This window comes from Hyla sarda, chromosome 6 (genome assembly GCF_029499605.1).
Source record: "Hyla sarda isolate aHylSar1 chromosome 6, aHylSar1.hap1, whole genome shotgun sequence".
NCBI classification, from domain to species: Eukaryota; Metazoa; Chordata; class Amphibia; order Anura; family Hylidae; genus Hyla; species Hyla sarda.
The window spans coordinates 224,002,562-224,029,181 of NC_079194.1; the positions used below are offsets into that span (position 1 = coordinate 224,002,562).

The 26,620-nt window shown below is 41.3% G+C and overlaps 1 protein-coding gene across 4 annotated transcripts in view; it reads right to left on the reverse strand.

Annotated features, from left to right (window-relative positions):
- The window catches only part of KIAA1549L (KIAA1549 like), a 179,412-nt gene that overhangs the window by 97,282 nt on the left and 55,510 nt on the right, over positions 1 to 26,620 (reverse strand). For all 4 annotated transcript variants that reach the window (XM_056526603.1, XM_056526601.1, XM_056526602.1 and 1 more), the window contains exons 2-6: positions 21,162 to 21,431; positions 16,353 to 16,916; positions 5,610 to 5,749; positions 2,295 to 2,505; positions 566 to 699 (exon numbers count right to left, since the gene is read on the reverse strand). In XM_056526603.1, coding sequence (XP_056382578.1) covers positions 566 to 699; positions 2,295 to 2,505; positions 5,610 to 5,749; positions 16,353 to 16,916; positions 21,162 to 21,431 — 1,319 coding nt within the window. The remainder of the gene's footprint in view (positions 1 to 565; positions 700 to 2,294; positions 2,506 to 5,609; positions 5,750 to 16,352; positions 16,917 to 21,161; positions 21,432 to 26,620) is intronic.

A 26,620-nucleotide genomic window follows, 5' to 3' on the forward strand; every position in this document is an offset into this window, starting at 1 on the left:
TAACTTTCTGGCACCAGATGATTTAAAAATATTGCTGACTTGTTTGTGCAAACTGACTATTTCCTGTTTCTGTGCCCTCCCTCCAACTACAATCCCCAGGATCCTTAGTGTCTAAGTGGGAGGTGTTTTATCTTCCTTCCACACATCAGTCAATCCACCCATTGCAGCATAGCTAGGCTCCGTTCCATGAATGTTGTGCTTGAGACTACAATTCCCTGCAGCCCTGTGGAGAATGATCTCTCTTCCACCCAAAGTCGCTCCACCGATTGTAGCACAGACAGGCTCTCTTTACACACCTAACTAGTGATGTATTGTCTCAGGCCACAGTGCAACATGCGAAAGGCCAGAGACAACATTTGTAAGACTCTTTATGTGTGTTTGACGGTCTCCTCAAGAAGACACACAACTACTGGGAGATATTCTTGGAGAGGCTGTTGGTCGCTAACAATAAATCCCATAGCTTAAAATAGATTTTAAAAAGGGATAAATTCCTGGCAATATAAGATCACAAACTGGTCCAATATATAAAAAATGGATAGCATATAAATAATAAATGATATCTTACCTGAACTGAGAGGTTGCTGCTCCCCCCAGTACTGGTAAATTCCGCTGTCTCAAACGCTGTCTGTAGCTTTTGTTCCATGTTTCGGACATACACACAAGTATGGATGTTAGCGCCTGTTCCCATTAATTTCAGGACTGTCAAAATAGAAGGATATTAAACAAAGAAAATTACAACATGAGACATTTCTAAGGCTTGCTCAATCCTCGCAAGGGCATGACAAATACCGTACATTGCATCAGTTTTTGAACAGATGTAGGCGAATCCTGACAGATCCCACTGAATTTACTGTGACCTTTCAGAATTATGCAATCTATGGTATTCTTTCCATTACAAATAGTTGGAAACCCTTGGTAACTGGCATTAGATATATTGGCCGGCATTTATCATTGTAGGCGTAAGTGAAGCATTTTTTTACACCTTTTTTTTTGTGTGCTGGTAATGTATGGGAGCACCAAATTTATTAAATTTAAAATTTCTCTCTTCACATACACCAAAAAACTAAGCTATGTTTTATTTGTGTTTAAAAAAAAGCTGCCACTAGGTGTCTCCCTACTTGTCCAGAGCACATTTCCCCCCATCTCTTGCACAGACATTGGACTCCTGCTGGCCTGGCAGTAGTCCAAAATCAGGAAATGCGATCTGGAGTGTTGAGGAGAGTTTGTGCAGCCTTAGCCAATCATAGCTCATCTCACACTGAACTGCTATGGGCTGTGTGTAGCAGAGTAAGGGATGAAGTTCTCCCCTGTATGGCTTCAGATGATGTCACACCTGCTGGCTTACGCCCCTTCCTAGTCTCTGAATCTGACTGAGCATAAAATACAGAGCAATATCAAGGTAGAAAACTAACAAATAATAAAAATAAAGGCAGGGGGTGGTTTATCATGATGGGGGCAGTGAACTGGGAGGATTGTAAAAGGGAACAAGATCATGAGAGGTACTCTATAACACCTAATGATTTTGGCAGCCCATCACTGGTTGCTGCAGTTTTGTTTCATTTGTTGGTAATTCCTTATTCTGACATATTACTCTTCAAGTTATGAGTAAAATTCGTGGACACCAAAAAGCTGGGCTTAAAGCACATTAAAAACATAAAAGTCAGGATATATATTGGCTTAGATCCAAGGCAACCCAAAAACAATGGCAGGTTTACCCAGCACTTTAGCAGCATTTGACACCTGCCTTCCTGGCACCACTGACAATAGTTGCTTGGGTGGTTCTTGCGTGAAATGCTGTGCAAAAAACACACAAACAGCAATAACATGATCTCTGTACTCTCGTGAACATGAGACATCATTCACAAAGTAATGTAACAATTCAGTGTACTGGGATATTAAACAAAGGGATGTCATAATACAGGCATAATATACACAGTGATGTCAGAATACAGAGATAATGTAGACAGTGATGTTACAGTACAGGGATAATAAACACAGTGATTATAACTCCACTTTGTGCATGATAATATGGGCTAATACGCAAAGTACACATAATAAATACAGTGATACCTCAGTACAGGGAAAATGCACACACACTGGTGTCATCATAGACTGATGTTCTACTTAGGGAAGCTACATAATAGACATCTTCCCCACTACTCAAGGAAAGAATATGAGCGCTAAACCTCCGCCTTTCCAGCAGCAATTCAAGAACCTACAGACTGACTAACACTTTTTAGGTTTAGAGGTTACATTTAGAGGTCACATTTATATATTTGCATACATTAACTTACTTGTTTTTACCCTAAAGCTGATATCAGGGTCAGGTTCCCATGGTTCAGCTATTATCGGCACAGACTGCAGGCCTGAAATGTTAAGTTTAAGTTTTGCAACGTCAAAGACGTTACTTCGTGTAAGAACATCTACAATGGCTGATGGGATGTATAATGAATTGTTGACTGATACAGAATATCCCAATGTCATGTTACGCGGCTGACTCGACTCCTAAAAGAAGAAAACAGATATTAGAATCATTTTATTAACAGATTGTAAATTTCCACATAAAATATATGGGGGAAAAAAATATTGAAATTCTAAATTTTACAGGTTGGAGGAAAGTGATATTTTCCTAATACAATGTTATTTTTTTTTTTATTAGTTACAATTTATATATGTATATATATATTTTTTTTATTTGATAATTGTTCTTATTTTTTGTATTGCTTTGTACCACTTAGCAAAAACAGGGATATAAAAACAAATCTGCAAACAAACTACACTCTTTGTTAGTATAAGCAAACAATTTTGGAAATGAAAAAAAAAACATGGGGCTAAGATTTTCATTGAAGAGATACAAGGGTGTATGTTGCATGGAGACATATTTTGTAAAAACACATTTTGGAACAGACTATTATTTACAAAGAATAAGATTATTGCTGTATGTAATACTGTAAAAAATCACTTGAATAAGGAGGAGATGCAATCTCAAACTCCAGACAATTCTCAAATCCCAGACAACCCTGTTAGATAATGGGTTACTGTCATTTCAAAAAACAACTTTTGGCATGTTGTCCAGACATTGAACCTACAAAAAAAATAAACTTCTCAAAAGTAATTGCTATAAAAATGTACAATTGTCTTTATTTCTGTTACACAAATAAACATACAAATAATATAAAACAAAAATAGAGAAACACAACCTGTATTTTGATCTACTTGCTTCTCAGCATAATTGAAAAAATTAACAGGTTGTTAGTATACATTTTGATCAAAAAGTACAAGCCCACTCGCCACGTCAAGGCCACCTAGTCAGAGTGGGTCCCTAAACTATCACTGGCACTGCAGCACCAAGCCCACAGGGGGAATGAACCGCTGCCCGACCAAGCCCCAGGCATTTTTAATTAGCAGGAGACTGCTTGTGGGTTTCCTCCTAGCATTCTCCCAGCCCTCTGGTAGGTGTTCACACTGGTGTGGTTCTCTGCGGCGGCCTTTGTTGCTGTGGTGCTTTGCCTGTGGGGTGGTGTGGCCCAGAGCCAGGAGCTTGGTCGGACAGCACTGGGGCTGCCTGGCCACTGAACCTTTCCCCTTGTGGGCTTGGTGCCGCAGTGGTGGTGGTCACCACTCTGAATTATGCCAATAGTAGTTTAGGGACCCACTCTGACTAGGTTGCCTTGACGTGGCATTTCTATACTTTATGTATTAAATTATCCCGTAAAAGTTTGGCCATCAGGGGTCCTCCTTCTGGGCCTGGCTGCAGTTCTGTTCACAGATTGCCTCCTGCAGCAGCCTGGCAGAGACAAAAGTCAGGAAATGCAGGGACCTCTGCTCAGAACAGTGTATAAAGTGTATAGTGCTAAGTATTTAAGCCAACCACAACTCATTTCACACTGAACTGCTCTGGGCTGTGTGTAGCAGAGTGAGGGAGAAAGTTTTCCCCAGCAGGGCTTCAGATGATGTCACGCCTGTTAAAGAACGCCCCAGTCTGTGGAGCTGACTGAGACTGAGCAGAAGACACAGAACAATATTAAAGTAGAAAACTGAAAAAATAATAAAAATAAAGGCAGGGGTGGTTTATCATGATGGGGGAAGTGAACTGAGAGGATTAAAAAATGTATCAAGACCATCGCAGGTACACCTTTAAGGCTTCTGCCACACTGCCGTTAGGATACGGCAGTGTGACGGCTGTCGGGGGAGCTGGGGAGAATAGCAGGAGAAAAAATACTGCTTGCACTGTCTTTATCTCCCGCTATTCCCATCAAGAAACAAAGGTGCCCAACGGACCCCATAATAGTAAATGGGAGCCGTCGGGACCCATTTTTGCCCGTTGTGCCCTGTCACAAGAATGGCTGTTAAACTCAAATAAAAAAAAGAGAGAGACTTTACCAGCCGTTCTTGACAGTGAGCAACGGCAGTGTCAAATGGGCCTAAGGCTGGGTTCACACCACGTTTTGTAACTACGTTTCTCGTATACGGTCGACCACGTTTTTGCCTGCGGTCGGGAAACCGCATACCAAAATGCAGCCGACCGGAGGCTGCGGCTCACTCTGGTCAGCTCATAGACATGCATTAAATACGGTTCCCGAATACGGCTGAGTGCGGGTGCCGAGATTAAGCCCCGCCCCCCTCCTCCCAGCTGTATACGGGAACCGTAGTTACAAAACGTGGTGTGAACCCAGCCTAACAGGTACAGTAGTTACAATCTCTCAGTTACAATCTCTCAGTATGAGAGTAACTCACTAATATACACCTATATGGCTGATGGTAATCAGGTAGCAGGTATTAGAGTAACAAGGTTGTGAATACTGTATTCAAATACATATACTAACATAGCACAATATGCACACATATCAGTAATTCACAATAAAATCATAAATATGGAGCAAAAAGAGATACAATAGAAGACATAAATCTATTATCCAACACCATACCGCTCAAGACGGCTCTGGCCTAATAGAGGTACAAAGGCAGCAGTACACACTTTTTATGTTTACATCTATGCAATTATGCACTTCCATTTGGAACCGAGTCATTATATGAATTATCTCCATAGCATCAAAAAAACGACTTATCTGTTCCTCCAGTTTGCACTCCATGCTTGTTTTATTATTTGTATGTACATTTTTATAGCAATTACTTTTGTGAAGTAAATTTTTTTTTGTAGGTTTAATTGCTGTTTTTATATAACTCCATGCATTATTTATTAGGCTATTTTGTAGATGTACGCCTTACTCCATGGCTGTCACTCAAACTGGATTCATATACGGGGAGATTTATTAAAATCTGTCCAGAGGAAAAGTTGCTGAGTTTCCCATAGCAACCAATCAGATCCCTTCTTTCATTTTTGAAAAGGACTCTGAAAAATAAAAGAAGCGATCTGATTGGTTGCTATGGGAAACTCAGCAATTATTTCTCTGGATGGGTTTTGATAAATCTCCCCCATAGGCTCTAACATGTCCAGCCAGGTAGTGAAATGCACTGCCATACACTTCACTGGGTTGTATCTCAGGACTAAGACCCGCTGGATGACATGTCAAAAGTTTTTCCAAATGACAGTTATGCTTTAATCTTTCCTTTTAGAAGTGAGAACACACTGAATATTTTGTACTTACATTTAGTGTGGTGCTATTCATAAATACTTGGATGGACTGGTTTAAAGCTCGGTATAGAGTAAGATTGAGGAACACTTGAAATGTCTGCATAATGGTCTCTTTATCTTCTTTAGTCGATGGCTGATACATCAGGGTGAGAACTAAGCAATGAGATACAATCTATAGTTAGCTCCTCACATGCTGCAGCATATATTGTACAAAACACTAACTTATACACTACTAACCAACATCAAATATGAACATAAATATGACTCCCTGGCTCATCTTTTCCTATCAAGTTGCTTAAAGGGGTACTCCGGCGCAAAACATATTATTGTCTATCAAAAGGATAGGGGATAAGATGTTAGATCGCGGGGATCCTGCAGCTGGGGACCCCTGTGAGCGCCATCACGACACTCCGGTCATCCGAGCACAGAGCAAACTCAGCTCCATGCCGGATGACTGGCGACTACAGCCACCGCACACCCTCCATTAAGGTCTATTGGAGGAGGTGTGACGGCTACGTACTAGCCATCACACACCCTCCATAGACATGAATGGAGGGGCCTGGCATGATATCATGAACACGGGAGCTCCACGTTCCTGTGTTCCGGGCGCTGCTGCTGCCGGCCAGGTGATCGTGGGGGTCCCCAGCAGCGGGACCCTTCAGTAGAGGGACCCCCACGATCTAACATCTTGTCCCCTATCCTTTTGATAGGGGATAAGATGTTTTGCACCGGAGTACCCCTTTAAAGGGGTACTCCACCCCCTAGACATCTTATACATGAACTTCACTCCATGCCGGATAACTGGTGTTGCCGGGCAGAGGCTCAAACATCATGGTCACGCCCCACTCATGACATCATGGCCATTCCCAGGGCTTGACCCTGACATCACGAGCCTCCAGAGCTGAACCAGACACTCTAAATGAACACCAGGTGCAGCAGGGAGATCACAGGGTCTAAAGCGACGGGAGCCCCGCGATCAGACATCTAATCCCCTATCCTTTGGATAGGGGATAAGATGTCTAGGGGCAGACTACCCCTTTAAAGGGAATCTGTCAGCTGCAATTCACATTCCAAACTGCTTACAATGTTAGATAGCTGGTAGGACAAGAAGGCACATGGTACCTTTCATATGTATGTCTCTGATTCCAAGACATACAAAAAATGCTTTGATTTTCTGGAACAAAGTGTCAAAGGTGCATTCTCGAGTCCCTGAAGTGCTGAGAGTTGGAACGCCCTTATCACTCCCTCTCCCATTCATGTCCCAAGCTTAATTGATGGTCAACTGGAAGCCGAGTCCTGTTATTAAATTTCACCCCTGATCACAATTCATGTGCATTGAAATTGAAACAGGTTTTGGAGGCTGAACCCTGACTGTCAATTAAGCAGGAAGAGGGAAGTCAGGGGTGCGAGGAGCACTCTCAGCACTTTAAGGGTCATTGTGCAAGGACGGGGAATGCTGATCTCTGACCATCAGTTATTCTGAATGGCATGATCTCACCGTATATATATATATATATATATATATATATATATATATATATATATGGTGTCACCTCTCACTGGAGAAAAGTGCTGGAAAGTGATCTGTATAGAACAGGAAGTCTCAGCTTAGTATAGGGTTTAGTAATTAGAATGAAAACTGCAAGATTTCTGGATTATTAAAAAATATAAATACTAACATAGAAAATTGGAAGAGAATCTAATTATCCAAAAATCCTTAAAAATATATTTAACATACAAACTTAATTTAGGCTGGGTTCACACAAATTAGGTACAAAAATGTTTAATCTAATAATGTGCTCTGAAAGTTTATGGAAAAGTTGTTGTTAACGCGCACACTATTTTTAAAAGCTGGCTGTAATACAATAAGTCATTTTCTGGTGACACATTCTATTCTATTTTAAAGGAGTTGTGTACACAAAAGTATTCCCAGTTCATTGTGCCCGGGCTAGAAAAATAAAGAAAATAAACTTTAACTCACCTTCCTCCGTTCCCCTGTAGCGCCGCTACAGCTGTTCGGTTCTCCAGTCCGGTCTTCTTCCTTCTTCCATGTCTACGGATCATCACACCGTACTCAGCCTATCACCGGCCGAGGCAGGACATTGCTGCGGCAGGTGATAGGCTGAGCACAGTGTGAAGATCCGTGCACATGGAAGAAGGAAGAAGACCGGACTGGAGAACCGAACAGCTGTAGCGGCGCTACAGGGGAACGGAGGAAGGTGAGTTAACGTTTATTTTCTTTATTTTTCTAGCCCGGGCACAATGAACTGGGAATACTTTTGTGTACACTACTCCTTTAAGGTTTCTTGTATGTACCTGTCAAAGTTGACAGATAACTAAAAGGAGTGACTGATGAAGCTCCTTGATTTTATTTTGTTTATGTTTTTTTATATATAAGATAAATACAAGATAAAACATATATAAGATACATAAGATAAAAAAAAATCATCAGTTCTGATTAATTTCTTAATCTATTTTCATCAAAAGATCCAGAATCCATTTCTACTTTTTAAACTCCTCCCATGAAGGACTGTCTATAAGATTTTACAACATTTCCCAAACATAGCAGCATGATAGCTTTAGTGGTAGGGGAGTGGTAACAGGTTTAGGTGTAGTTATTGCCTCTTTTTATAAACAAGTGTGAATAGCACAAACATATTGAAAACCAATTACTACCGCCCCCTCACTAGCATATTTAGAGGAATACCAACAACTGGTCTCTGTTCAAGTGCTAATGTCTGTTCTCACTTGTCAGTCTTATTTAGATGAAACAGTGAATACATCATTGCAAATTGTGCGGCAGCTGAAAGCTATTCATTTTATTACATTAAATGTTGTTTTTTTTTTTTTAACCTTTAGGAGAAACGGTAAAATGTTATTTGTGCAAATGCTACTGTCTGTAGGTCTATTGCACTATATAGCAGCATTCTTCCTGTTGTGAATGAAGAGTGCTATTATCAAAAACTGATACAAATGTAGTAGAGCTTAGTTAGGGTGCATTCACACCACGTTTTGTACATACGGGTGCCGGATCCGGCGGGGGAGGGGCAAACCGTGCGCTCCCGTACCCCGGCCGGATCAGCCCGTAACTCCATTTACTTTAATGAGCTGACCGGAGTCAAACGGTGACTCCGGTCGGCTCAGTTTTGACCAGTATGCGGTTTAGGACCGGACCTAAAACCGTAGTATACTACGGTTTAAGGTTCGGTCAGGAAACCGCATACGGGTCAAAAGTGAGCCGGCCGGAGTCACCGTTTGACTCCGGTCTGCTCATTAAAGTAAATGGAGTTACAGACGATCCAGCCAGGGTACGGGAGCACCCGGTTTGCCCCTCCCCCCGCCGGATCTGGCACCTGTATGTACAAAACGTGGTGTGAATGCAGCCTTATATGAAGAGATGAGTTTGCCAGTTGACACAATGGAAGCTCACATTGATAGACTTACACCAACTATCAGGAAGCAGCGAGACAGACCACAACACATTTAGAACATTAGTCCAGATCTATTGACTTTTTTAACAACCCCTTTTCTTATAGATTAGGAGATATTGGAAGCAGGGTTCTCACTCCTCACTGTCACCTCTATCTATGTCAGAAACTGTCCAGAGCATATGCAAATCCCCATAGCAAAATCTCCTGCACCAGACAGTTCCTGACACGGACAGAGGTGGCAGCAGAGAGCACTGTGGTCAGACTGGAAATAACTATACAGTATTTATCAGCAGCTGATAAATACTGGAAGGATTAAGATTTTTTTTATATAATTATTTACAAATCTGGTACCAGTCAACTTTATTTATTTTTCTCTCTAAAGTACTCCTTTAACCCCTTCATGACCTGGGGTTTTTCCGTTTTTGCATTCATTTTTTCCACCTTACTTTTAAAAATCCATAACTCTTTCAATTTTACAGCTAAAAATCCATTTTAGCTGTACCATTTTTGTATTGATTGGACTTTTTGATGGCTTTTTATTCATTTTTTCATGATATAAAAAGTGACCAAAAATATGCTATTTTGGACTTTGGAATTTTTTGGCGCATACGCCATTGACTATGCAGTTTAATTAACAATATATTTTTATAATTCTGACATTTCCACACGTAGCTATACCACATATGTTTATTTTTATTTATACTTTTCTTTTTAAATGGGAAAAGGGGGGTGATTGTTACTTTTATTAGGGAAGGAGTTAAATTATCTTTATTAACTTTTTTTTTCACTTTTTTTGCAATGTCAAAGGGGACTATAACATGCAGTACATTGATCTCTCATACTGTTCAATGCTATGCCATAGCATAGCATTGATCAGTGTTTCTGCCGCTTGACTGTCCTGCCTGGATCTCAGGCACTGAGCAGTCATTCGGCGATCGGACACGGAGGAGGAAGGTAAGGCACCCTCCTCGTGTCCTCCAGCTGTTCGGGATGCCGCGATTTCACCGTGGTGGTCCCGAACAGCCCACTGAACTAACCGGCACTGATTAGCTTTCACTTTAGACACGGCAATTAACTTTGAACGCCGCATCCAAAGGGTTAATAGCGCGGCACAACGATCAATGTCGTGCGCTATTAGCCACGTGTCCTGGCCGTTGCTAGGTGCCGGGCCTGACCCGCTATAGAACGTATCGGTACGTCTGGTACGTCCTGGGTCTGGAAGTGGCTACCCACCCAAGCCAGTCATTAAAACATTGACAGTTCTGTAACTTACTTAAAGGGGTACTCCACTGGCCAGTGTTAGGAACTAAATGTTCCGTAAACTATTTTCGCACTGCGGGGGTCGACCACGTCCCCTCAATTAAGTCAATGGAAGACATTTAGCTCCGAACGCTGGCCAGTGGAGTACCCTTTAAAGAGAAATTCCCTTCAATATGTAAAACTAGCCATATAATAGTAGCTCAGAAGTTAAAGTGGCAGCCAATATTTGTTATTTGTATTTTCCTTTATCCATTTTGTGACGAGAAGTGTTGCCATATTGTTATTCACTTTTCAATTAGCTTCTAAAAACTTATTGTAAAATTGTCAGCATGTGGATTTCAAGCACCGCCAAGCTCAGCACTCAACAGTGTTCAGAAGTCATATAGACAATGGCCCTGATTTACTATTGTAAACCCGACATGTTTTGTAGGGTTGTGCGCCAGGTTATGGGAATTGCGACAGATTCTGTCTCACTGTGCTAGAATTCTGTCTCATTGCGCCAGAAATAAAAAATCTCTCCATTTTACTGAGAAAACCCGAAAGTGGCTTGGCTGTCGGGAAAACGGTCACAGAAAAGGGGCGTGCCCCCAACATTTTCCCAAAAACCCAACATAATTACTAAGCTTTCAACAGAAAATGTGGTGGATTTCAGCTGAGGAAACCCTACAGATCAGAGCATGTGTAACAAAAGGAAAATGTAGGGAAAAGTTAAAAATGTAAGGAAACCTTGGAAATACCGTGGAAAAAAAATTGTAGGGAATTAAACCCACAAAGAAAACTCCACTCCACTCTTAGTAAATCAGGGCCATAGTGTGCTGTCCTGTCAGTAGTGCACTCTTTTCATTTCAGGGAATATTTCACCTCTATACTCATAATCAATGGGGGTCCGAGAAGTTGCAGCGGCCTGCCAGTGGACCCTGATAAAGTGTCTGCAGTTCTGAACTGGCCATGCCCACAGGGACATAAAGCCATTCAAAGATTGCTGTGGTTCGCCAGTTTCTATTATCAGTTCACCCTAATTTTTCCTCCCTGACTGCTCTGATTTCTGCCCTAACCAAAAAATGGATGGAATGCGAAAAAGTAGACCCCCATAAGCAAGGTCCGCTTCCCTTCACCTGAAATTTTTTTTGTAGTTGCACCATTCCTTCACCATCCTGATACATTAAAACAATTCTTCCTTTAGGTGCATGCTTCTTCTATTGGAGCTGGAGCAGTTCTCTTTCAGAAGAATTCTAAATGAAGATTTACCACCTGTGGTTTCTTTTCCAAGCTCTTTTCTCCGTCAGAAAATAATTATACTATCAACGATGCAGAGCTGCTTATTGTCAAGATGGCCTTAGAAGAATAGAGATCCCTTCTAGAGGGAGCAGTGCATCCATTGGTGATATATTGACCACAAAAATGGCACCTATCTGCAGCCTGCACAGGATTTGAACCCTCGACAGATCCGATGGGCGATCTATGTCTTGTATTTCCATCCAGCAGATAAAAATGTAAAGGCAGATGCTTTCCTTCAACCTTTTGGACCAGATCGAAGGACCTCAACATGGGCTACACATTTTGATCAAAAAGTGTGCCAAGAGCCTCAATTTTTGTCCAAGAGTGCTGCTGCAACCTTCTTTTTGTATACTTTGCATTTGCCCCAGCAGGATGTACCCATGTATTAGGTAGTTGAGCTGGCTATTTTTCCTTTTTTTTTTTTAACCTCAACATATCATTGACCCCCCACGGTTTCTGTGACTGCAGTCCATGTGAAAGACATTGCTCAATGTATGCTGGTCACCCTGTGTCACGATGCCGGCTGGCAGGAGGTGGATCCTCTGTGCCAGAGAGGGATTGGCGTGGACCGTGCTAGTGGACCGGTTCTAAGTCACTACTGGTTTTCACCAGAGCCCGCCGCAAAGCGGGATGGTCTTGCTGCGGCGGTAGTGACCAGGTCGTATCCACTAGCAACGGCTCAACCTCTCTGACTGCTGAAGATAGGCGCGGTACAAGGGAGTAGACAGAAGCAAGGTCGGACGTAGCAGAAGGTCGGGGCAGGCAGCAAGGATCGTAGTCAGGGGCAACGGCAGGAGGTCTGGAACACAGGCTAGGAACACACAAGGAAACGCTTTCACTGGCACAATGGCAACAAGATCCGGCGAGGGAGTGCAGGGGAAGTGAGGTATACATAGGGAGTGCACAGGTGAACACACTAATTAGAACCACTTGCGCCAATCAGCGGCGCAGTGGCCCTTTAAATCGCAGAGACCCGGCGCGCGCGCGCCCTAGGGAGCGGGGCCGCGCGCGCCGGGACAGGACCGACGAAGAGCGAGTCAGGTACGGGAGCCGGGGTGCGCATCGCGAGCGGGCGCCACCCGCATCGCGAATCGCATCCCGGCTGGAGGCGGTATCGCAGCGCACCGGGTCAGTGGATCTGACCGGAGCGCTGCAGTAGCGAGAGTGTAGCGAGAGCTCCGGGGAGGAGCGGGGACCCGGAGCGCTCGGCGTAACACCCTGGAGTGCGTAAGCCTATCAATTTACTGTCTTGCCATTACTGGTGGCCTTCTCTGCCTAAGGACATCCAGGAGTTTGTGTCTGACTGTACCATCTGTGTTAAAAATAGTCTCCAGAGCCAAGCCTGCCAGTTTGCTGCAACTACTGTCCATTCCTTAAAGGGGTACTCCACTGCTCAGCGTTTGGAACAAACTGTTCCGAATGCTGGAGCCTGCGCCGAGAGCTTGTGACGTCCTAGCCCAACCCTCCTCATGATGTCACACCCCACCTCCTCCATGCAAGTCTATGGGAGGGGGTGTGACAGCTCATTCTGTTCTGCTCCTGGGACTACCATCTGCTAACCACTAAGCCCACTTGTTTTTAGAGCAAAACTTTATACCCCAAGGACTTCCACAGCATATCAAGTCTGATTGGGGGTGCAGTTTACCTCAAGATTCTGAAGGGCGCTTTGTGGTCTTCTCAATGTCAAATTCTCATCTGTATATCCCCTTCAGTCTAATGGACAGGTAGAGAGCATTAAGCAGGACTTGGAAAACTACCTACCTACATCTTTTATGGATTTCATCCTCATGCTCCATTGCCTTTCCCAGAGTCTCCTGAGGTTCTGCGCTGCCAATTTCTCATTTAGGGTACATTCACACGTACGCAGATTTGATATGCAGGATTTGATGCGCAGGATTTTCTGCTGCAGATTTCAATGTAAACTAAATGACTGAGCACAGCTTGAAATGGGCAGTTATAAATCCTGCGAGCCCCCCCCCCCATACATCAATTGTTCAGGTAGGAGATAAATATGAGATATGAGATAGATAGATAGATATGAGATAGATAGATATGAGATAGATAGATATGAGATAGATATAAGATAGATAGATAGATATGAGATAGATATGAGATAGATATGAGATAGATATGAGATAGATAGATAGATATTAGATAGATATTAGATAGATAGATAGATAGATAGATATGAGAGAGATAGATAGATAGATAGATAGATATGAGATAGATAAATAGATAGATAGATATGAGATGGATATAGATAGAAAGATAGATAGATAGATAGACAGATAGATATGAGATAGATAGATAGATAGATATGAGATGGATGGATAGATAGATATGAGATAGATAGATAGATAGATATGAGATGGATGGATAGATAGATAGATAGATGTGAGATAGATAGATAGATGTGAGATAGATAGAAAGATATTAGATGGATAGATAGATGATAGAGATAGATAGATATAAGATAGATACAGTAGATAGATAGATAGATAGATAGATAGATGATAGATAGGACATGAATATCTTTTTACCAACCAGGGTGCCTCGAGATGTTGCAAAACTAAAAAACTACAACTCCTGGGCCTTTGGCTGTTGAGGTATGCTGGGAGTTGTAGTTTTGCAACAGCTGAAGGAACCTTGTGGGATGGATAGATCGATAGGTAGATAAATATTGTTTTCCAACCAGGGTGTCTCCAGCTGTTGCAAAACTACAACTCCCAGCATGCCTGGACTGTAGTTTTGGCACAGCTGGAGGCACCATGGTAGGAAAACACTGATCTATGCCCAGTCAATCTATCTATCTCAGTGTTTACCAACCAGTGTGCCTCCAACTGTTGCAAAACTACAACTCCCAGCATGCCCGGACAGTCTTTAGCTGTCCGGAAGATGTAGTTTTGCAACAGCTGGAGGCTCCCTGGTTGGGAAACACTGCCTTAATGGATTAATGATAAATAAGCAAGCAGTGTGTCCACATGTTGTGGCCCCAGTGGGGTCACTTTCCCTCCTCCGGGGTCCACAGGTCACCTACAGGTCACATTACAAGAATTTTTTTTTTTGAAAAATCGTAGCAAAAATGGGACATAACTTACCCTCCCAGCCGCTGTGCTCCTGGGAGGCCTGTCAGCTCTCAGCCTCCGTCCTCTTCCTGTGCTGGGGGCGGAGCCATGAATCAGATACCTTCATCCCAGCGCTACTGCCTGTCTCCCTAATGATACCGGAGCAGAAGCAACGCAGGGATTGTAAAAAAAAAATAGCGCTTGTCTGAGTGGGGATCGGGACAACTGTCCTGAATCCTCACCAGCTGCACCTCTCTCTCAAGGGGGCCCTTGGCCAGTGCCTGAGGGCCCATGTGTAGTGGCGGGCCCCTGTGCAGCTGAAAATGCTGCACATATGATTTGTCCGCCCCTGGTGTGACCATACCCTTAGGGGTTTCCTGCACATTTGGACCAAGAAGTCTTAGATGGTGTCTTGTATGAAGAGGAATGCGGATACTAAGCATGTACCTTTTCTTACCAGTACCATGCAGCTCCCTCGCCTCGATGTAAGCTCCAGATGTTGATTCTTGATTCTCTTCCCCCACCAATACCTGCCAGACACCCCCTATATAACTCTGCTCCAACCATTTTACTATTCTACAAGCAGTCTGATCTGTGTTCTGTTTCGGTGTTCCTGTACCCGACCTATGACTGATATCTTGACTTTGCCTCTACCTGATCCCTCTGTAACTTGCGGCTTCTTCAGTGTATGATCCAGCTGTTGACCAGGCCTGTGTTCTCATCAGGACTGCACCACCTGGCTGCATCTGAGCTTCTCAGCTCTGCTGTTCTACGAACTTAGTTCTGCTATAATACCTACTCAGTTCTGCTACATTGTACTCTGCTTTGCTGCGCTATTAACACCTGCAATGCTAGTTTGCCTCTCCTGCCTTTATATGCAGTGCTTGGCTCTGGGGTGTTCTTTCCAGCCAGGCCAGCTCTTGCAGTAGTGACCTGGTATCTCCCCTGCACCAGAATTCCAGCTTCTGCATTCTGGAGCGGGAAGAAGGGTAAAAACCAGGAGAATACTTAGACTCCGCTTCCAAGTTTGGCCTAAAGTCAAACCGACAGGTGGCATAGCAAGTCCACAACCATTACATTTAACCCCTATATTCTCTGCAAGTTTTTACAAGGTATTTTGTTTTAAAAGCATGGATACAATTCTACAGGCTAACACACACTATGGGCAAGCTCATCTTTGTTTTATTTTTATTATTGATTTCTAGGTTTAGTGTTGATACTGTTGAAGACTGCAAGAAGTTCTTACAGAGTAACCACATTAAAACTTGACTTAGCCTTAGGCTGAAAACAAACTTTGCATCGCAGTCATGCTGTGCTCTAGAGGCATGATTACTTGTTGATGTATTTTATACACTACAGAAACCTCACAATCTCTGTGTTCTTAAAAGTAGACCCAGCCATCTTATATTTTCACGGTATTTAAAAGTTCAACACAGCACAAGAGATAACCGATTCCTTTACCAATAAGATCAAAATAGCAGACTTAGTACATGTAGGGAAAGCAACTCATCACTGATGGGGAACAGCAGCTCAATTCTACAGTATCTCATTGACAACTTTAGTACTCACCATCGTTACTCTGCACTATCATTTCACAAACAACTATTACATTTCAATAAAAATTGGGCCCAGAAGGGTTACAACTTTTCTGACACCATATGATTGATAAACAAAACTCTTTCCATACAACTGAAAAAGAGCAGTGGAAAACCATGAACTTACCAGTTTTCACCATGTTATCGTAGGATGGCTTGCACTTAAATGAAGAAGGTGTTGTGGATGGACTCAGCATGGTTGTCGGAGTTGTGATATTTACAATGGTTGCGTTTGTTGCTGTTGTGACAGAAGCCACGGATGTCCTCGGGGATGTTGCTGTAGATGGCTTTGTTGATGAAGGTACGGTGTGAGTAAGAACAGTTGACACTTTGGTGGTATCTGGCACAGTTGTGACTGTATCTGTACTAGGTGTATTGGTAGTAGTTAAAGAGGGTGATGTTATAGTTGTGGTTTGTGACGTTGTTGGAAGAAGGACAGTGATAGGTGTATGTATGCTATGGCTTGTTGGTGTAGAGCCTGTAGTAACAACTCCTAATGTTGATGTCTGGCCAGTCTTGGTGAACTGAGTGGACAACAATGTATAAATAATAGATGGGGACACATGAGTTGTGGGGGTTGTGAGAGTCACAGAAGAAAAAGGGGGAGGCTTTTCTGTAGAAGTGAAGTTTTGTGTTGCATTTCCTGTAGTTGAAACAGTTGATACTCCAGCAGAAGGTAGCACAGAAGAGACTGTAGAAAGAGAATCAGATATGTTTGTTGGAAGATTTGTAGTTGTGAGAGGTGAGAAAGATGAAGAATGAGTAGATTTTATGGTTGTGGATGACAAAGGTGCTGTAGTGTAAAGCATGGACACTATAGTGTCTAATGTGTGGGTGGTACTTTTAGTAGAATTTACCATATCTAGAGTAGTGGCAGCTGCCAATTTAGTTTGTGTCGCTGGCTGAGACGGTAGGGATGTGACCAAAGAGGGACTATTGGTAGTGGTTCTTTGAAGACCATTTGAACTTGTCAGATTTTTAGAAATTCTGCTAGATGCTTGTGCTGTAGATATTGTCATAGAATCAGTAGACTGACTGCTTGATAACATTATTGATCCTTGACTTCCAGTATTGTCTAAAGCTGTAGTAATCTGTGCTGTAGAGCTCATATAGCTTGTGGCACTGACACTAGGTTGAATTGATGTGGAAAAAAATGTAGTTTCTACACCACTGGTTTGATGCAGAGGACTTGAGATGCCCCAATTAGTAGACTCTGGCAAACTTTTTGTGTTTGTACTAGTATTTGTGGACTGGGAAGACAACATTGTAGATATCTTGGAAGTAACTGGCAATGTGCCAGTTGCCGTTTCAATAACATTATCAGTTATGGTCCATGGTGTATCTGTATTGGAAGAGGAGATTTCTATAGACCCTTCTGTTGACTCCACTGGTGATGTTACTACTGAAACTCCTTCTTTTTGTGATGTGCTTTGTTCACTACTAGTACTTATATCAGTACTTATTGTATTAAAATTATATGTAGGGAATGAAGATGATTGATCAGTTGTTAAAGATTTAAGCTGTGTTGTCCTGACAGGTATAGTGTCATTAAGTGCACTTGTGGCTGTATAACCTGAATATGGGGTCGAATTACCCTCCATGCTATTTGCATTTGTACTGGTTTCTTGAATAGCAGTGGAAACCCAGCTAAATGTGAGCATTTCAGATCCGGTGGACTGGGAAGTAACTACTACTGCTGATGTATTGCCTTCAGGTGTTGATATGATATCAGAGATCGGAGAGCTATAATCAGTTAAGGATTGGGTTGTCATTTTACTAAGGTGAAGGTTGGATGTCGATTTAAGAGTAGTTTCCAGTGTGCTAAGATTTGATGTTCTGGGTTCTGGTGTTGTCGGTGTTAAACTGGATTCTTCTTCACTACTTGTGGTTGTATAGCTGGAATATGGAGTCAAATATGGAGTTGAATTACCCTCCATACTATTTGCATTTGTACTGGTTTCTTGAATAGCAAAGGAAACCAAGGAAAGTGTAAGAGGCTCAGATCTAGTTGATGGGGAAGAAACTATTACGGTCGATATATCCAGTTCAGGTGCTGATGTGATAATAGACATGGCAGAGCTGTTATCAGTAACAGTTTGGCTTGTCATTTCGTTTACATCAAGGTTGGACGTTGATTTATCGATAGTTTCCAATGGATTTAATGTTGTGGGTTCTGGTACTGTCGAGGATAAACTTGATTCTTCTTTGCTGCTTGTGGTTATGTGGGTGGTTTCTCCTGTGGAAAATGTCTGCTGGATCTCAGTGTTTGTACTGGTGTCATTCATCATTGTGAACGTGGAGATTTCTAGTGGTGTATCAGAAGTTAATGTTGTACCTGATGTTGTTGTGTTTGTTTCCAATGGGAATGTAACATTCCCAAATTCATTAGAAGTCCACAATTCCATGTTACTCGTTGTGTCAAGTGATAAAGGCAATGTTGTAGTCTTTACTGATGTCGGCTGGATCTCAGTGTTTGTACTGGTGTCATTTATCATTGTGAACGTGGAGATTTCTAGTGGTGTATCAGAAGTTATTGTTGTACCTGATGTTGTTGTGTTTGTTTCCAATGGGAATGTAACATTCCCAAAATCATTAGAAGTCCACAATTCCATGTCACTTGTGTCAAGTGATAAAGGCAATGTTGTAGTCTTAGCTGATGTCTGCTGGATCTCAGTGTTTGTACTGGTGTCATTTATCATTGTGAACGTGGAGATTTCTAGTGGTGTATCAGAAGTTAATGTTGTACCTGATGTTGTTGTGTTTGTTTCCAATGGGAATGTAACATTCCCAAATTCATTAGAAGTCCACAATTCCATGTCACTCGTTGTGTCAAGTGATAAAGGCAATGTTGTAGTCTTCGCTGATGTCTGCTGGATCTCACTGTTTGTACTGGTGTCATTTCTCACTGTAAATGTAGAGCTTTCTGGTGGTGTTTCGGAAACTAATGTTGCATCTGAATGTGGATAAAGCACTGCTGATGTATTTGTTTCTAATGGGGACGTAATATTTGCAAATTCATTAGTAGTCCACATTGTCAAGTCACTTATTGTGTCAAGTGATACAGGCAATGTTGTAGTCCTCGCTGATGTCTGCTGGACCTCAGCGTTTGTACTTGTGTCATTTATCACTGTCAACATGGAGGTTTCTGTTGTAGTTTCTAAAGCAAAAGTTGCACCTGACTGTAGATGAAGCGTTGTTGTTGTGCTGATTTCCATTGGTGATGTAACATTCGCAATATCCTTAGTCCACAGCACTATGTCACTCGTTCTTTCAAGTGATATAGGCAATGCTGTAGGATTCACTGGTGTCTGCTGGATCTCAGTGTTAGTATTAGTATAATTTATTATTGTGAATGTGGACATTTCTGTTGTGGTTTCAGATTCTAATGTTGCGCCTGAATGAGAATGGAACATTGCTGTGTTTGTTTCCAACGGGGATGTAACATCTGCAAGGTTGTCACTATTTGTGCCAAGTGATGAAGGCAATGTCGTAGCCTTCAGTGATGATGCTACTTCTGTTAACGCAATGGGGCTTAATTCTATGTTTACTGAAGTTGATTCCTCAGAAGTTGACATTGTCAGGCTTGTAGATGAGATCACTGTAACCTTTTTATTTGGACTGTCTGTGAACATGGGGTTGGTATCTATTGTAGGTCCTGTCTCTGACATTTCTGTCGCTGTATTAGGACTGTAAGTTACAGTGGATGTTTTAACAGATGAGGTTTCTTCTGGTAGGGTTTCTGAAAGAGCTATTGAAGTCAATGAAGTAATTTGAGAGGCCATATCCTCAGAAAATGAGTTAAACTGTGTAGGAATGAAACTGGTCTTTACTTCCATTGCACTTTGACTGTGTAGAGTACTGGTTAAGAGATCTGTCCTGCTAGATATTTTGTCCTCAGTGCTTGTATCAATGTTGGCAGAATATTCATTGGGCAATGAAAATCCCAAAGTATGTTCAGCCTCAGTGTTCTTACTAGATTGAACAGAAATGAATGCCATTGATGGATTAAGTGGTGTTGATGTGGTGACAGACATGGAGGATATCATGGCCCTAGGAGATGTACCTAAGACAAATGAAGAGTTGGTTGCCTTCACAGATGTTTCTTCTGAACTTTGTATAGTTGTAGTATCAGTAAAGTAAATGGAGTTAAATTCTATGGATCTTGCTGATGGCTGCTCTGTTGATATTGGTGAGAAGGATACACTTTCCTCTTGTGTCATAGGACCATATGTAGATGTATTAGTGATTCTACCACTTTCTAATGTTGTATAGGTGCCTACCTGATCGGGTTCTAAACTGTTAGCATCTAATGTGTTTAGAGGAGTTGTAAAAGTTGTGTTTAATGGAGTAGATGGTTTATCTGATAGAGAAAATGAGTCAACTTCGGATTCAGTGCTTCTTGATGTGACAACACTTTTATATGGAAGGGTGTAAATTGGTGTCATGGAAGACGTTTTCATTGTTAAGGATGTATCATCTATTGATGAGGATTCCGTTTTATTGATGGTTTGTCCCAAATAGTCTCCTTTTGTTGCATATAGAGCTGGGTCTGTATTTGTCAGTGCTTGAGTAGCTTCTAAAGACTGATAATCCTTTATAAAGTCAGTGGTGCCATTTCTGGTTGCCTCCCATGAACTTGTGGTATGAACACTAGTGCTGGGTACATTAGAGCTAAAATTGAATACATCGGTAGTTGTGTCCTGAGTTAACACTTCTTCCTCAGTAACTTTATCAATGTAGTGTGATATAGATGACTTATAATATACATCAGTTACTGATGAAGAAGACTGGTAAGGTGGAGATGACGATGATAATGATGATGGGAAGGAAGATGGAGGTGATGGTAATGATGAAGTAGTGAAACTGTCTCCTGTAGAAAAGGGGTTATATGATGGATGAATAGTTGATAAAGGTAACATGGTGGTATTATTTAAACCTGGATCTGTAGGTTGAAATGGAGATAGGATTGGAGATTCAGAAGGACCAGGTTCTTCAAACTGTACAGACACATTGTTCTGAATAGAGCTGGTTGGACTTGTATCATTGACAATGTTGCTGGTGGGTGTGGTATTGTAAAACATAGTATTATTTTCTATCTCTTCTTGGATATATAACCCAAGGATTTCACTGGCTGCAGAAGATGATAATTCTTCAGGTGGCCATGATTCATCTATGGTGCCTGCATCTGGCTGAACCGTTAAGGAACCTGAAATGATAAGTGAATATCTGAATGTTAGATTGCATACTTTCTGACTTGGCACCCATAATATTTTATAAATGAATAACAATGGAAGGCCAAAATGTTTGAAGCATGAGGATCAGCAAAGCAGATATTACAGACCTATACATCATCAGTTATGGCAAAGCAATTACATGTGTAAAAAAAACAGACTTTGAGAATGGGTAACAAAAGGGAGTGACACAAATATTATCAAGGAGTTTTATAGCATTACAAAAGTCATATAACTCCATGGTGGTAATAATTATTATAATACACACCTCAGCTGCTGTCTAGGTGCTCTTACATGCCACTTTACCTGCTTAAGGTTAGTCCATGTGTTAATGATAACACAAGCACTTTAAGCTTTGGCAAAACCATATTAAACCCAGAATTATTGTAGAATCGCCAGAACTATCTGTAGCAACTTGTGCTAAACTGACTACCTATAGCAAGCAGCAAATCTAGGTCTCGCCTGCAATTATTATTAGTGCAAGTACTGTCCACAGCCAGTAGCATGGCATGTAAGAATGCCCTTTCCTAAAGAAGACAAGCAGCAGCAGCTACATGTCAATAATGGCTGGTACAGGGAAAGGAACTGTATTAACAAGTGATCTGTGATAGATTGCTTCTGTAGGAAGAGATAAGCAGCATGTATGTAGCAGCCCACCATTGACACATAAATTACACATGTATTACAGCCATCTGCATACAGCCTAACTCCACTGAAAACCATATAATAAGCACAATGTCACACTAAGCCTCATAGGTTTAGTCATAAACCTATTTGCTTAAAGGGGTACTCCGGTGAAAACCTTTTTTCTTTTAAATCAACTGGTGGCAGAAAGTTAAACATATTTGTAAATTACTTCTATTAAAAAATCTTAATCCTTCCTGTACATATTAGCTGCTGAATACTACAGAGGAAATTCTTTTCTTTTTAGAATGCTATCTGATGACATCAGCACAGTTCTCTCTGCTGACGTTATTATAATAATAATAATAATGCTTTATTTATTGTTGTCCTTAGTGGGATTTGAACCTAAGTCCCCAGCACTGCTAACCACTGAGCCACCATGCTGCCCTTAGCATACATCTGCTATGCATCTGCTATGCATGGTTGCTAAAATGGACAGAGATATCAGCAGAGCGCACTGTGCTTGTGATGTCATCAGTGTTCCAAAAAGAAAGGAATTTCCTCTGTAGCATTCAGCAGCTAATAAGTACTGGAAGGATTAAGATTTTTTAATAGAAGTAATTTACAAATATGTTTAACTTTCTGCCACCAACTGATTTAAAAGAAAAAAGGTTGTCACCGGAGTACCCCTTTAATCACAATCTCACCTCACATAACTATAGACGGTGTGTGTCTGGGGATGGGGGGGGGGGGTGGTCATATGCCCCAAGATTTTGGTGCCAGGAAGGGTTTCAATAAGCCACTCTGCCTTGACTTGGGTATGTATATACAGTACAGAGATTTTTTGGTGCCCAAAATGGGGGCTGTTTTCTCTTGTCCCTAAGTCACTGAAGTTCAGTATAATTTTTTTCAAAGGGTCAAACATTATTCAAGCATAATTTTTATTCCCACACTCTTTTAGATAGATTTAGGCATTACATAACTCCTTTAAATTTCAACTACCTGATCCTTTTGTTCTCGGGCTATAAACGGCCATCAAAGTAGCCTAGAACTGACTTTTCCTACCTTCTCATTCAAAAAACATGCACTCCCATTAAATGGAATGCAAGGTTTAGACTTTTACATAAATCATTCCAAAAAAGCAAGAGGAAACAATAGTACCAGGCTAAATGTCTATGTCTATATAGGCAATTCCAGAATTAATAAGAACATAAAAAAAAAAAAAAAAAAAAAATATATATATATATATATATATATATATATAAAATAAATTAAGCATACATATAACTAGTAACACAGCAGGTGTAAACAAAGCGGTAAGACCCTCCATTTTTACCAACAAATCACTCTTTCTTAGTGTCTGGGTATTTAGGCAGAATGTTAGGGCAAGGAACAGGACCTGTCCTGGGTCATGGAATGCCCATCTACAACCCAGCAAGGATTCCAAAAACATTGGCAACCCTATTATTATTGAGAGGAAGGTTCTGCTCTCTTGATAAATGGGTTGTCTGTGAGTCATTATATTGTATTATACATTTTTTATGGTTGTTTGTACAGTTTCATTGAGGGGGCAATTTTTTGTAGAGTTGGCAGTTTATTAGTATATTACAATATACATCTATTCTCTGTAAATGTAGTTTTTGTAATGCATTATAGACTTTGATATATCCTCTACTGTGACGATCCAATTTTATTCTATGGATATACTAAAAATGTATTAGTCAAGTAGCCGGTCTCCTCTATCATGATTACTCCACATGAACAGCACTATGCCAGGAGCCAGGTCCACAGGATAAGGGATGTAATATCTAGATAGAACGAGAAGGAGACTAAAGTGTTGTGATATATTAGGCATTTGATCAGCAAAAGAATAAAACCTGCAGCTCTCAATGTGTAACAATAACTTTATTTCCAGCATTTCGGTGAGTCATAGTTTGCAAACTTGACGGTTCTTTGAGTCATAGACCGGCAGCTTCAATTGTGTTCATTTATCAAGGACGTAGCCAACAGAGTCATTATTCGCCAGTTGTCATGGAAATGAGGAGAGATATCCCTCAAAAGCCGCGATTCAGACAAAAGACGGTTTATATCTTAATTATAACCGTCAGGATGCAAGCAATTCCTTGTCTCTTAATGTCCTACAGTTATTTAGCGATGTAAAGAGGAAATATAATTCTATGTTATATTCTGACATCATTTAGTCATAAGAAGTCAATAGGCTGTAGCCTTCATCAAAAAGAGAGTTGTGCTGCAGATTTCAGATCAAGGGCATATATATGGAGGTGGGAAACAATAGCCAGCAACCCTATCTCTCCTGCCTCAGTCATTGCTGATCTTTTGTGCAGCCATTTGACACAAAATACAGGTAAACGGCATCCTCAAATCTGTGGAAAATCGGGGACACTGGTGGGTATGCTCTGTCTAACCCCCACATAACTTTAAAGTCAATGATACGACTCATGTAGAATTATTGATCAAAATTATTGATAGATTTAAATGTGACATTACTGTGACAGCAGGCGGCATTGCACTCCACTTTCCAGCCAGCCGAGAGATCCGTCCATTTCTCTGCATAGAAGATCTCTCAGCCGGATGGAGTGCGGAGTGCTGATAGCTCTCTCCTGAGACCCGATCCACACAACAACTTTTGACATGTTTGATCCATATGTCAAATAGAAGTTATACACCTTTATGTTATTGCCATGATTTTTCAGTTTGAAAATCATAGTAAAAACAGCAAGAATGCTCAAAAAATGTGTGAAAAAATATTTTTTGGTGAATATCTTGGCTCTGTTCTTGGCTGCCACAGGCATACCCTTAACCAGTCTACAAAGCCATATCTGCATGTAGCATGTCCTTATTTAAAATAAAAACTGTTTATCGACAACAGGTCAAATGGGGCCTCTCTATGTAAATGATACATACATTTTAATTAACACCAAGTTGTAGCAAAGAAACACAGATAAATATAGACAAGTATTTACGGTTTCTAATTGTGGAATATGTGAGTTTGATGTACACAGTAACAATTGTTTCATGAACAGGTATTTTTTCTCCATCTGTTCTGTATAATCACAGCCATAATTTACAGATGGATTTTGTGCCAATTTATTCCAGACAGAAGCCAAGCACATTCATCAAAGTCTGTCTGCTATGCAATGTGCGCAATTTCTACAGGGGAAAAAGCAAAGTATTAAGATACCCCTCTTTATCATGACAGATATTGAGCACTTTGACAGGGTCACTAGCCCCAAAATTCTACTTTTCATGTGTGGTGGCAAAGTATAACCTCTCCCCACAATTACAGGCAATTTTGTGTTTTTTTGGGGGGGGGGAAACGTTCTATACACCTATATGGATCTACCACTACTATCTACATTATTCCACAGAACTAGCCATCACTTACTGCTTGCTGAGATACTCCCTTCTACTATTAAAGGGGAACCTGTAGGCGCTATATAAATAAATAAATATACATCTTATCCCCTATCAAAATATCGCTTATGTGTATGTCAAGTGTTCGGCGGGCGCAGTAGAGGGCTCAGAAGGGAAGGAGCGACTATGGGATTTTGGAGAGTGAGTTTTTCTGAAATGGTTTTTGGGGGGCATGTCACATTTAGGAAGCCCCTGTGGTGCCAGAACAGCAAAAAAAAAAAAAAACGCATGGCACACTATTTTGGAAACTACACCCCTCAAGGAATGTAACAAGGAGTACAGTGAACCTTAACACCCCACAGGTGTTTGACTACTTTTCGTTAAAGTTGGATGTGTAAATTATTTTTTTTTTCACTAAAATGCTGGTTTCCCCCCAAATTTTACATTTTTACAAAGGGTAATAGGAGAAAATGTCCCCCAACATGTGTAACCCCATCTCTTCTGAGTATGGAAATTACCCATGTGTGGGCGTCAAGTGCACTGCGGGGGCACTACAATGCTCAGAAGAGAAGGAGTCACATTTGGCTTTTGGAAAACAAATTTTGCTGAAATGGATTTTGGGGGGATGTCACATTTAGGAAGCACCTGTGGTGCCAGAACAGCAAAAAAAAAACACATGGCATACTATTTTGGAAACTACACCCCTCAAGGAACGTAACAAGGAGTACAGTGAGCCTTAACACCCCACAGGTGTTTGATGACTTTACGTTAAATTTGGATGTGTAAATGAATTTTATTTTTTTTTCACAAAAATGCAGGTTTTTCCCCAAACTTTACATTTTTACAAGGGGTAATAGGAGAAGATGCCCCCCAAAATTTGTTACCCATCAAGTGCACTGCAGGGGGCACTACAATGCTCAGAAAAGAAGGAGTGCCACTGAGCTTTTGAAGAGAGAATTTGGTTGGAATTGAAGGCCATGTGCTTTTACAAAGCCCCCCGTGTTGCCAGAACAATGGACCCCCCTCATACATGTGACCCCATTTTGGTAGCTACATCCCTCACAGAATTTAATAAGGGGTGCAGTGAGCATTTACACCCCACTGGCGTTTGACAGATCTTTTTAACAGTGGGCTGTGCAAATGAAAAATACAATTTTTCATTTTC